We start from the raw sequence: 11,399 nt of genomic DNA, 5'->3' as shown, positions 1-11,399 counted from the left end.
AAGCAGTACCACTCAAACTTTATTATTACGCCTGAACTTAATCAACCTGCAGGGTTTAGCGCAATAAACCTTATTGAGCTCCTTAAGGGGATGTCATTATCCTATACCGGATACGGGTACTAATACAGATAATCAAATATCATATATTAACCGCTATCACCCAAGATACAGAGTACTCGAGTTAGTATATAACTTTCACCCATAGTAAGTCAAAGTGATATACGAATTAACATATATATCTGAATACTTATTAGTATTAAGATCTTATAAGTCACCGAGATCTTGATTCTTCACTTAAGTCAGATAGAAGAATACATCTCAACTGTGGTCCTATCAATACGTAATGACGTACCAGTATAGACAAGTAGCCAAGACAAACTACTTCCATCTATACTGCAGCCTAAACCAATAACTTGTCCTAGAGTTATTTCGGCTGTGATCATATTATATCTATTAAGGTTATTCCAATTATATGGTCTTCTGTGATCTACAACACACCATATAATCTACTTATATAGAGATAAAGAACATACATATGCAATCATGAACACAATCAGATAGGAGATTAGATAGTGAACTTAGGAAACATTGTATACAAGCATAAAACGTTCTTGCTTTCAGTATACAAATCCAACACATCTAGCGTTGGAAATTGCAAGCGCTTCATACGAATTTCGAACTCACGACACGGTCGACCAATTGAGCTAGTTGCTCAATTAGTAGTTACATTGACATTGAACATGTCAGTAAATGTGGTTGAACATACCAATAATTTGTTGAATGTTTGGGGGTTCGGGGGTTCGAACCCTGTATAAGTTCAACATAATTCCGCGTTGAACGTTAAACGAACGAACACTGACCGTTAGATTAGATAAGATCAATGACTGAGATTTGGTGTCCTTTCTCTGAAAATATTTGTGTTGTAATGAACTTTCTCCTATATATATATATATATACATATATAGGGGTGGGCTACCGTGAGAGCACATTTTAAAATAAGAAATAAGATCAATTTTTAATGTATGAATTTTATGTAGAACACGTATGAATTCGTTGTATAAAGGTATGAATTATGAAAAATAATTTTTTGCTACCTTTGGGATTCAAACTCAGGACCATAAATCCATCAAACAGGATTACGAATCAACCGTAGATCTTGATGATCTAAGGGCTGAAAATGATTCTTATTTTATATCTTAAGAAATGCTCTTATTTTATATATATATATATATATATATATATATATATATATATATATTACCGTGAGAGCACCTCTTAAAATAAGAAATACGAACTAGAAAAAATGTATGAATTTTTTTTTGAACACGTATGAATTCGATGTATAAAAAGTATGAATTGCGAAAAATAAATTTTTGCTACCTTTAGAATTCGAACTTAGGACCATGAATTCATCCAACAGGATGATGAATCAACCGTAGATCTTGATGATCTAAGGACTGAAAATGATTCTTATTTTATATCTTAAGAAGTGTACTTATTTTAGCCATCCCTTATATATATATATATATATATATATATATATATATAGGGTGTGGTTCTAGAGAGAACTACATTATTTGTGAGAACGGGAGAACCATCAAATCTAATGCATTCACTGTAAAAATTAATGCATCCGCTGTTAAAATTAATGCACTCAAAAAAATAAAATAAAAATGCTTCCTTCATGATTCGAACCCAGGATCTGCATTCATCCAACAAGATGATGTATCCACTGTAGATCTTGATGATCGAATGGCTGAAAATGGTTCTCCGGTCTTCTTTTATTTATGGTTCTTTCCTGAACCTCTCCCTATATATATATATATATATATATATATATATATATATATATTAAAAGTATTACATTGGCAGATCGCACCATGAGGCGGAGCTTACGGGACATGGTGAGCTTACGGAAGACTGCCTTATCCAAAACCAGATGACGACTCTGGAGTAACAGGTGCCACTAAGATTTGAAATGATTGACCCTCGGTTTCTGCAGATAGATCTCAACAATATCTCATACAAAGTCTGATTTTTTATTAGTATTCATTTAATTTCTAAAAGTTGTTGTCTGAATTAAGTTCTTTTATGTCTGAATTAAATTTTATTTGCTTATGAACCACTGTATTGTATGTGAATAAGATTAACAATTGTTGACTTTATTTTAGCTAACACATAATTCTAATGAATTTTCTTTGCGTAATGTATGAATTCAGGTATAATATATATACATAATTCTAACGACTGGGAGTATTTTTTTGGCAGAGGTGATCTAGTGTTGTGCATGGAGTATAGAAATGAATTATAGAACATTGTAGTATGAACTAAAACCAGTGTAGTATGAATTTTTACTTGTGTGCGAGGACTAAGTCTGAATTTTTTCTAGTATGCATTTTATTTCTAAAAGTTGTTGTATGTACATTTAGTTATTATAATATGAATTTCTCTAATTGATGTATGAATTTTGGAATAATAGCAGTGTGTTATTTATTTATGTTTGCACAGATGATCTGGGGTTGTGTATGGTGTACAGAAATGATTATCCAATTTTATCGTCTAAACTATAAAAATTCATAGTGTGTTCTTGAACTCCAATTCTATTTTTTTTTTCTTAGATTTGCTATTGGACGTGATAAATATTGAGTATTATAGTTATGGAATGCTATAATGACATAAACGTGAATACGTGATCCCTTGATTTAGGGAGAAGATAGTTATATTAAAAATGGTAATTACTTTCTTATCCTCATCCATAAATCTGTATTAAATACCCATAATATATATCACCAAAATCTGTCCGTCCATTTAATTCAAATCAAGGGCCTATCTTTAGTCTTATTTTATAGATTAAGATTGGTTTTTATTTTAGCGCAACCCTATATATATATATATATATATATATATATATATATATTAAAAGTATTACATTGGCAGATCGCACCATGAGGCGGAGCTTACGGGACATGGTGAGCTTACGGAAGACTGCCTTATTTAGGAAAATACTGACACATATTTAATAGGGATTATGGCAAATAAATAAATAAATAAAAATACACGAATTTTGGTGAAAATTACACTTTTCATCTGAACTTTTAGTTAATTAAAAAAATACATAAACTTATTTTTTAGTTGTAATTTTCACTAAGTTTGGCCTTTGGCAAAAATAGAAAAATTAATTTTTTTTTAATTTAATATTTAATGTTTTGATTATTTCTTTATTTATTATATTTTGCATATAAAATGAAGATTCGATTAGGATTTGAATTAAAAATTGATTTTTTGGGGAAACTCGAATTCATATTTTGCATATAATATGAAGATTAAGTTCTAATTTTTTGTCGAAACTCAAATTCATTTGAAAATTACAACTAAAGCATACATTTTTGTATTTTTTTTCAAAAAAATATTGCAATTTTCACCAAAAATCATCCTTTTTTTTTTTTAAATACCATAAGCCCATTTAATTATGATAAGAAATGATTACTTAAATAGAAACCGATCAGAAAAAGTGTGACAACTCCGAAAGAAATGCTATGCCAAATCAAATACGGGGTACCATTTTATTGATATGGTATAGAGTTCCGAATTCAAACAGGTGTAAATGCAGCAGTGAAGAAATTCAAAAGAAATTATCCAAGAATTTAATCCCCGACGACCAGATGTTGCTGACTCAGCAGCAGCTCCGCCACTTCTCCGCCCCAAATACCCTTCTCCGTCCACTTTCTCCTTTCCCATTCTCGCATTCCTTCAATTTTCCCTCAAGGCCCTCCAAGCATTGCAGCCGCTGCTCCACCCGCAAAATATGGATTGCCCAGCTATCTGAAGAACCCACCACCGCAACCTCCACCACCACCTCGCCTCCGGAGGAGGGCCCCATCGAGCTCCCACCCTCAACTTCCTCACTATTCGCTACCGACGACAACCCCACACCTCTCCAAACTGCCACCAGCGTTCTCCTCACCGGTGCCATTACCGTTTTCCTCTTCCGCTCCATCCGCCGCCGCGCCAAGCGTGCCAAAGAGACGGTACTGTTTATATTCCTCTCTCTCTCTCTAGTATTTGCCTTATTCTGCGTATCTTCTGTTTGATAGCAGTCCCAGCAGAGTCATCCTTTCTAGTTAAGTTTGGCGCTCCTTATCTACTAGGAATACTGTAAAGATGTATTAATGATTTGATTAATTAATCTTACTAAATTACAGACTGCTTGTTTGACCATATGTTTAATCAACGACTTATTCACTACCTTTTTTTTAGTTATTATTATTGCAGCAAACCCTGTTTGAAGTAATCTAATTATGTTGATGCATCGGCGACTCCACAATTGATCAATTAAAGCTAACACTAATACTGAACTGTCCAATAAATTATCATTCCCATATTAGTTTATTAAATGTATTCTGTGGATCATAGTGGCATTTGAAATATGTTTTTTCTGAGTAATTTAGAAACATTTCACTTACTAGTAGCAAATGTATGATTTACTACATATTGTAAGTAATTTGAGAATGGTTGGTAGGTCCATCTTCAAGTGATCTAAACAATTTAATGAGAATACATTTACATTTATGCCTGTAACAATAGGGTCATAGTTAATTATACTTGTTTTAACTTAATATATACATGAATAAGAGCATTGTGAGAAATTTCTATCAAAATTATTTACTTATGTATGCTATCTCTAAGTTGCTAGGGCAGAAAGTTACTATAATATACTGGAGTACATTGTTGAACTCCATTGAATCTACATTTTACAGAGAAGTTTTGAGTTTATTTGGGGGGTGTGAACGATTGTTGCGTGTTTATTTCTGCAGAGTTTAAACAGATTTCGAATAACTGGTAATTTTGTTGAAACAGAAATTTAGATCATCTGGTGAAAAGAAATCGCTAACTGAGGAGGCCTTGGAGAGCTTGAAATCAGTTACTCTGTCGCCAGCTGATCGCAAGTCTCCGCCTTCTCCTGTTCAGGCGTTTTTGGGAGCAGTAGCAGCTGGCGTGCTTGCACTCATTCTGTACAAATTTACAACTACAATTGAAGCTTCTCTCAACCGCCAAACAATTCCAGATAATTATTCAGTATGTTTTCTGTTTGGTTCCATCACAAACAATAATTTATCCCTTGTTTTGCTCATGATTCTTAAAAATCGTGCATCAAATACAAATGTCTCGTTTATGGCTTAGTGCTCGTTTGGTTCAAGTAGAGGAATGGAAAGGGAATGGAATCAAATAAAGGAGTGGAATGGTAACAATAACCATTACTTTTATTGAGTGTTTGGTTTAACAATGGAAATGAATCATTAGTAAGGGAATCCCTTTCTTTTGTTTCCCCTCAAAATTGAGGGGTAACAAATTGGGTGATTGGGTTACCCTTAAGTAAGGGTAATGATTATCTCATTACCCAAACCAAACAACAAGTAATGGATTCAATTACTTGATTCCCTTTCCAATCTCTAAAAACACCCAACCAAACGTGGGCTTAGTAATAAGGCGATTGCGCTTATTTGCACTTAACACGAGAAAGATAGACTGTAGGTGCATAAGTGCTTTACCTCCGTTGGGTAGCATCTTTTGCATAAAGCATGAAAATAACGAATTTGGAAAGGTTTGTTTAAATGCATTCTAATGCTACTATTTTGTGATGTTCCCTTTCCAGGTTCGACAGATAACCATAACCATAAGGTAATTTTGGTGCCTCCTGTTGCTATGTGAATCATTTTGTCGACACTAAACTAATAACTTTTTTCATCAACTCTTGCACAGGACAATCATCAATGGGTTGTGTTACCTTGCTACATTTGTCTTTGGTATCAATTCTCTAGGTTTGCTGCTTTACTCTGGCCAGCTTGCCTTTAACTCCTTCATGGAAGATTCCGATAATGAGGGTGAAGCACCATCAAGATCGTCGGATTCAAAACCAGATGACGACTCTGGAGTAACAGGTGCCACTAAGGATCAAAGTTCCGATGATACGCAGTAATGGACATGGAGATTGGATGGCAGGTGACCATCTCCTAGAACATGAGAACTCTTTGTGTCGTGATACGGTATTATACTAATTGAAAAGGTCAACATTGGTACTATGTGGACAGGTTTGTTTCTTCTATTTGTATATGAAAAGTCATATAGCCTTCACATTACAGAAGAATCACCAACTCCCTTCTTTTAGAATTACAAACTTCTCTATTATTTATATGACATTTTTTGTATTTTTATTGTCATTTCCTTTTTGTTCAACTATATACTTACAAGAAGTTTTAATATGAAGGCAGTAGTACATCTGTCATAGAACAAGAAAATAGGAGAGAATCTTTATCATAGTAGCATGCATTCAGCTTATGGAATCTCATTATCAAATGTTCATACTCATGTCCGAAGGGGCGTGGGTAGGAGACTCGATGTCCCGTTTAGACTGTCCCCTGATTCTTCACGATCATCGATCTTCTTGAAAGAGTCATAACTCTGTGGTCGATCATACTGAGGAAATGGGATTGAGTTCCTATCTAAGTACTGTAGAAGCACCACTGTGATGACCGAGCTAACAAACATCGGAATCGGACCAAAAATCCACAGCAGCAAATTGGTGGCTAAATAGAGTGATCGGAGTCCCACCACCCAGAAATTACTTCCTGTTATGACTGCACTCTCAACATTGCCCGGAGGCATTACGCAGTTGGGCAAACTTATGAGGAAACCAGCATGAAGGAAGCTCGTTGCTGCGTGAACAAAGCAGGCAAAGGCAATCATGAAGCTGGAGAGAATTGCCACGTATTTAATGTAAACCATGGTTGAACTCGTATTGCCATAGACTCTTGCGCCCAAGACTTCACCATGGTATGTGCTTCCAATCCATGCCCCGATAAACGAGCTGAGAGCAAGGGCGATGGAGGCCAGAGACATTGCTGCAGATAAGTAGTTCCCCATCACTGTAAGTGCTTGATCTCTATCCTTTACTTCAACCTGCAAACTCTTTCATTCGAAGCTAAGTTATAGTGCAAATATTACATATTTTTGGTATAGAATTAACTGAAACAGCATCTAACCTCCAACACTCTTGATACCCAAACTCTCCTGTTGTAGTTTTCGTATCCAACGACCGTGGTCTCGGCCCGATTAATACATCTGTGGAGATGAAACAGATGGTATCCGAGCATGACTAGTAAACCGCCTGGGACTAGAACAAAATCCAAGTATTCTTTCTTCCATGTCGGCCCCATTTCTAAAGCTCCTACTCCTAGATGAATATAGTTTTTGATCCTTCATTTATGATTTCGTAGAGATTAATGGTTGCCTATATAAGTTACTTAATATATTGGTTAGGTTAGATTAAGGTGGCTTGGTATCGTCTAGAAGTATTCCGTCGACGGCCACGCCATTGCATTAAGTAAAGTGAATGTTACTATCAGTGAGGTAATTGCTGCGAAAATCGCCTGCTCTTTTTTATTACAGTCCTTGAAAAGATTGGTGTAATATTAGTAAATTAAGTGTACATGTCCCATCCATTCAAATCCTAATTAATTCTAGGATTTAAATTACTTGGCTAGATAGTTATGGGGGTAAACTACTCTATTTTTAAAATCTTTGACTTTTGGCAAGTGGATCTTTTTAAGCATGTTTAACATAAAAAAGAGTTTGCTTACATGAGATGCAGCCAAACCCGTAGCTTGTATTATAGCCAAAAGATTAGACTTGACTTTGGCACCAGAGGTTTCCAGAGTGTCATTACCCTTTCTTCCTTTTCCTTTGGGGAAGCGTCATTCTTGGTGATAGATTAATATTTTTAAAACATAGGATTGAATATTTGGAGAATTACTTGATCTAATAAGTTCTAATAGTTCAACCAATCAAAGTATGCGATAGATGAACATATATTGTAGACTTCGGTCTATCAAAGTATGTAGTAGATTAACTTATATTATACTATTTGGAGACGTTTGGTTTGAATGGTTATGTATGATTGATAAAATAATTCTATTTAATCAAGGATTTAGTTTGTATGATTTGGTATGTGATGGACAACTCAGGTTGTATTTAAGGTCTCAAAATTAAAAATACTCTCACTATAATTATTATTGGTTTTAATTGTTTGTTCTCAGCTTTTTGTATTTTTGAATGATTATAGAAAAGGAATCCTAATATTTATTGTAGCTCTCTCTCTATATTTTAGTCACAATTCTTTAATTTATCTTTAGACCACAATAAATCAATTCAAACACAAAATTAAATAATACTCCTTGGGCCCCATTTGAAATGTCACAAAAAAATGGGCACAAAGATTAAAAATTGTGTTATAAATGTGTAAAATAAGACAATTTAAATGAGACTATCCAGAATTAGGATAATTTTTTTATATATATTTATGGATTGAGTCATTTCAAATGGGACAATCCAAAATAAAAAATTAGACATTTCAAATGGGACGGATGGTCCGGATGGAGTATGTTCTATCAATCTTATTTATCATATCCACAAAATACAATGCCCCCTTTATTTATACATGCTATATCACACCCGATGTAAACGTTCAACCATCCTCTATTCTCGTTCAAATGTAGCTTGACTTTCCAGAAATCATTCAAGGACATTATATTATTCAGGATAATCGACTTAAATAGAACGGCGATGGGCAGCGGAATCAGCATAATCTGTCACGTCTTATGCTAGTCCAGAGTTTTCAATAGAAAAATCATTACTATAAGTTTGAAAATAGATTAAATAAAAACAGAAAGCCACCAAACTCAAGCGACGTATTCAATATCAATAAGGCTGCGTTTACTTTAATGAATAAATTTTTCCATGAAAAATGATGAATAACACAAATTTATGCCTTTAAATGTCTCATTTCTTTTTCAACATTTGACATAAAAAGAGATGTTCACCATTTTTCCTTCCTTATTTTCACTTCAAGGATGGATAATATTATCCCTCCATTTTTGGTGTGATAATATTATCCATCTTTGAAGTGAAAATAAGGAAGGAAAAATGGTGAGCATATCTTTTTGTGTCAAATGTTGAAAAAAGAAAAGACATTTAAAGGCATAAATTTATGTTATCCATCATTTTCAATGGATAAATTTATCCATCAAAATAAACGCAGCCTAAGAATAAACCTCTGAACAACTCATTGCCTCTGTACTAATCCACAACAATTCCAACCAATACAGTAAATTAATCTGGAAATTAAACTTTTTACATTAGATCAGCCATAGAATATAGGCTTCTTCCCAGTTGACAGCCTGCCGGTCTCCGGCTAAATTAAGGCAAGTAGCTTCATTGCTTATAGTGATGCAAAGGGGTAGTGTTGATGTCAAGAGTGAGCAACACCAGCACCATGGCGATCGAGCAAGCGAACATCGGGATGGGGCCGAATATCCACAGCAGCAGATTGGTGGCGAAGTAGATTGACCTGAGGCCCATGAGCCAGAAATTGCTCCCTCGGATCACTTCATTCTCAACGCAGTGTACCGGAATGTCGTTGTCGGGCATGCTGATGAGGAAGTTGGCGTGCACGAAGTACCTCGCCGTCTGAATGAAGCAGCCGAACGCCACCAGAAAGCAGAAAAGCAGAGATATGTACTTGACGTAAACCAAGGACGGGTGCCTGCTGCCGTAGATATATCTGCTGGTGAACAGATTCACCGACGAGCTCCCGATCCACGCCCCTATCAGGGAGCTCAGAACCAACGAAATCGATGCCAGGGACGTCGCTGCACTCGCGTTGCTGCTCAGCACCGATATTGCAGGCCCCCTGTCCTCGATTTTGATCTGCGAAATAGGGAGTGATCAAAGCAGATTTTTTCATAGCGACGGAAATTGAGGATTAATCCATTACCTGAAACATTTTTCTAACCCAAGCTCTCTTGTTGTGATTCTCGTAGCCGATGATGGTGTTTTGAGGGCATTTGAGGTAGCGATAGACGAGGACGAGATGATATCCCAACATAAGGAGCAAACCGCATGGAACTAATATGAGATCTAAGTACTCTTTCTTCCACTGCACCATTATGCACTTTTTTTGGCTCTCGTGTTTGTATTGGGTTCTTGGAAATAATACGACGACTTAGATTTCGTGGGGTTGTTTACTTTTAAGTTGCGTTGCCATGCTATGTAGTAGTTGAGTTTTGCTCAAGATAGCCTCTCTTTTTTTAGTTTCTTGTTGTGAGAGTTTTAGCTGTAGCCGACGTGGGATGCTTTAATCATGCAGATTTCGCGACGTCAAGTTGCTAACGTGTTGGTGTGGAAATGTATGAAAGATAGTACTAATATTTGTGAACTACTATATTGTTTCTATTATTATAGAAGATATTCAGTTTTCACTTTTGGGGAAACCATAAATATGGGTCTTTGTCGTAAACTCGAGTTTGCACGAGCGTTTATTACGTGAACCAAATGTTTTATTTATAATGGTACAAATTTTGGGTTTTAGGATTTACATGGTCATCACTTTACATGTGATATATATTTATACTAGATATTAGTAATTTATAACACTCTAACTCCTTAAATGACATCCCTAAATGAGTCAACATCCCTAAATGTTGACTCGTTAATACTTTTATCAGAAAAACTAAATGAGACAAAATATGGTCGAAGGAAAAAGAGGATCAATGCTCCCCTTTTATCAGAAAAACTAAATGAGACAAAATATGGTCGAAGGAAAAAGAGGATCACTGCTCCCCTTAAATAATCATTATAGATATTCTTTGAGTCGGCGCATATTGATCTTGTTGTACCAGACATTTTGAATGATAATTTGGTAAATTTTTATGAATAAGTCCGTCAGATTGTTACTTAAAATGAATTTGTTGGATGCTGATACCACCAGTTACTTAGAATGAATTTGTTGGATGTTGATATCACCACTTATTTAGATATGTTAATATATATCAATAGCCAAAAATATAAGTAGAGAAACATATAAAGCCACCCATATAAATTTATAATAAAAGTAGTCATTTTTAAATGAAAATACAAATTTATCCGCTGATGTAGACATAAAGTAATGTGATGTTAAAATAAATTAAAAAATAAATATTTTTTTTATCTATTTTCCAACACTGCACACGTTTTACATTTCTTTCATTTTCACACTTTTGTTTCCCTTAATTTAATAGGGCAATCTAAATGGCATTTGTTACCTTTCATTTGTTCCACAAATTTCAGCGGAGGGAAATGAGTAATTAACCTTTAAAATAAATAGTATACATATAAAGTCACAAGTATAAAACTATAATCACGAATTAGTCATTTGAACTATGTATCTAATCATCACTTGACCGATCAGAGAATTAATTTTATTTATTTAATATTATAAATTTATAAAAAATAAATAAATATAAAACTATAACAAAAGTAGCCACTTTGACATGAAAGGACAATTGTATCCTCTATGGGCCCTCACG

General features: G+C 34.7%; 2 protein-coding genes across 4 annotated transcripts; one reads left to right on the top strand and one right to left on the bottom strand.

The window, feature by feature from the left end:
• The first annotated feature begins 3,479 nt into the window (after nucleotides 1–3,479).
• Nucleotides 3,480–6,218, top strand: LOC131012839 (uncharacterized). The gene is made up of 4 exons (XM_057940826.1): nucleotides 3,480–4,028; nucleotides 4,858–5,076; nucleotides 5,654–5,679; nucleotides 5,761–6,218. Exons 1-4 carry the CDS (start codon nucleotides 3,537–3,539, stop codon nucleotides 5,975–5,977), a joined length of 954 nt encoding a protein of 317 aa, XP_057796809.1. The 5' UTR covers nucleotides 3,480–3,536; the 3' UTR covers nucleotides 5,978–6,218.
• LOC131012840 (uncharacterized) lies at nucleotides 6,079–10,206 on the bottom strand. Of its 3 annotated transcripts, XM_057940829.1 has the most exons (3): nucleotides 9,830–10,206; nucleotides 7,041–9,762; nucleotides 6,079–6,957 (listed from the first exon to the last, which is right to left on the bottom strand). In XM_057940829.1, the coding sequence occupies exons 1-2, from the start codon at nucleotides 9,998–10,000 to the stop codon at nucleotides 9,268–9,270; spliced, it is 666 nt and encodes a 221-aa protein (XP_057796812.1). In that variant the 5' UTR covers nucleotides 10,001–10,206; the 3' UTR covers nucleotides 6,079–6,957; nucleotides 7,041–9,267. The 3 variants fall into 3 exon arrangements, with proteins under 3 accessions (XP_057796812.1, XP_057796810.1, XP_057796811.1); XM_057940827.1 differs by lacking the exon at nucleotides 9,830–10,206 and having other exon boundaries at nucleotides 6,079–6,966; nucleotides 7,041–7,289; XM_057940828.1 differs by lacking the exon at nucleotides 9,830–10,206 and having other exon boundaries at nucleotides 7,041–7,287.
• Nucleotides 10,207–11,399: the final 1,193 nt, after the last annotated feature.

This window comes from Salvia miltiorrhiza, chromosome 2 (assembly GCF_028751815.1).
Source record: "Salvia miltiorrhiza cultivar Shanhuang (shh) chromosome 2, IMPLAD_Smil_shh, whole genome shotgun sequence".
In the NCBI taxonomy this organism is placed as follows: Eukaryota; Viridiplantae; Streptophyta; class Magnoliopsida; order Lamiales; family Lamiaceae; genus Salvia; species Salvia miltiorrhiza.
This window is presented reverse-complemented; position numbering and strand designations above follow the sequence as displayed.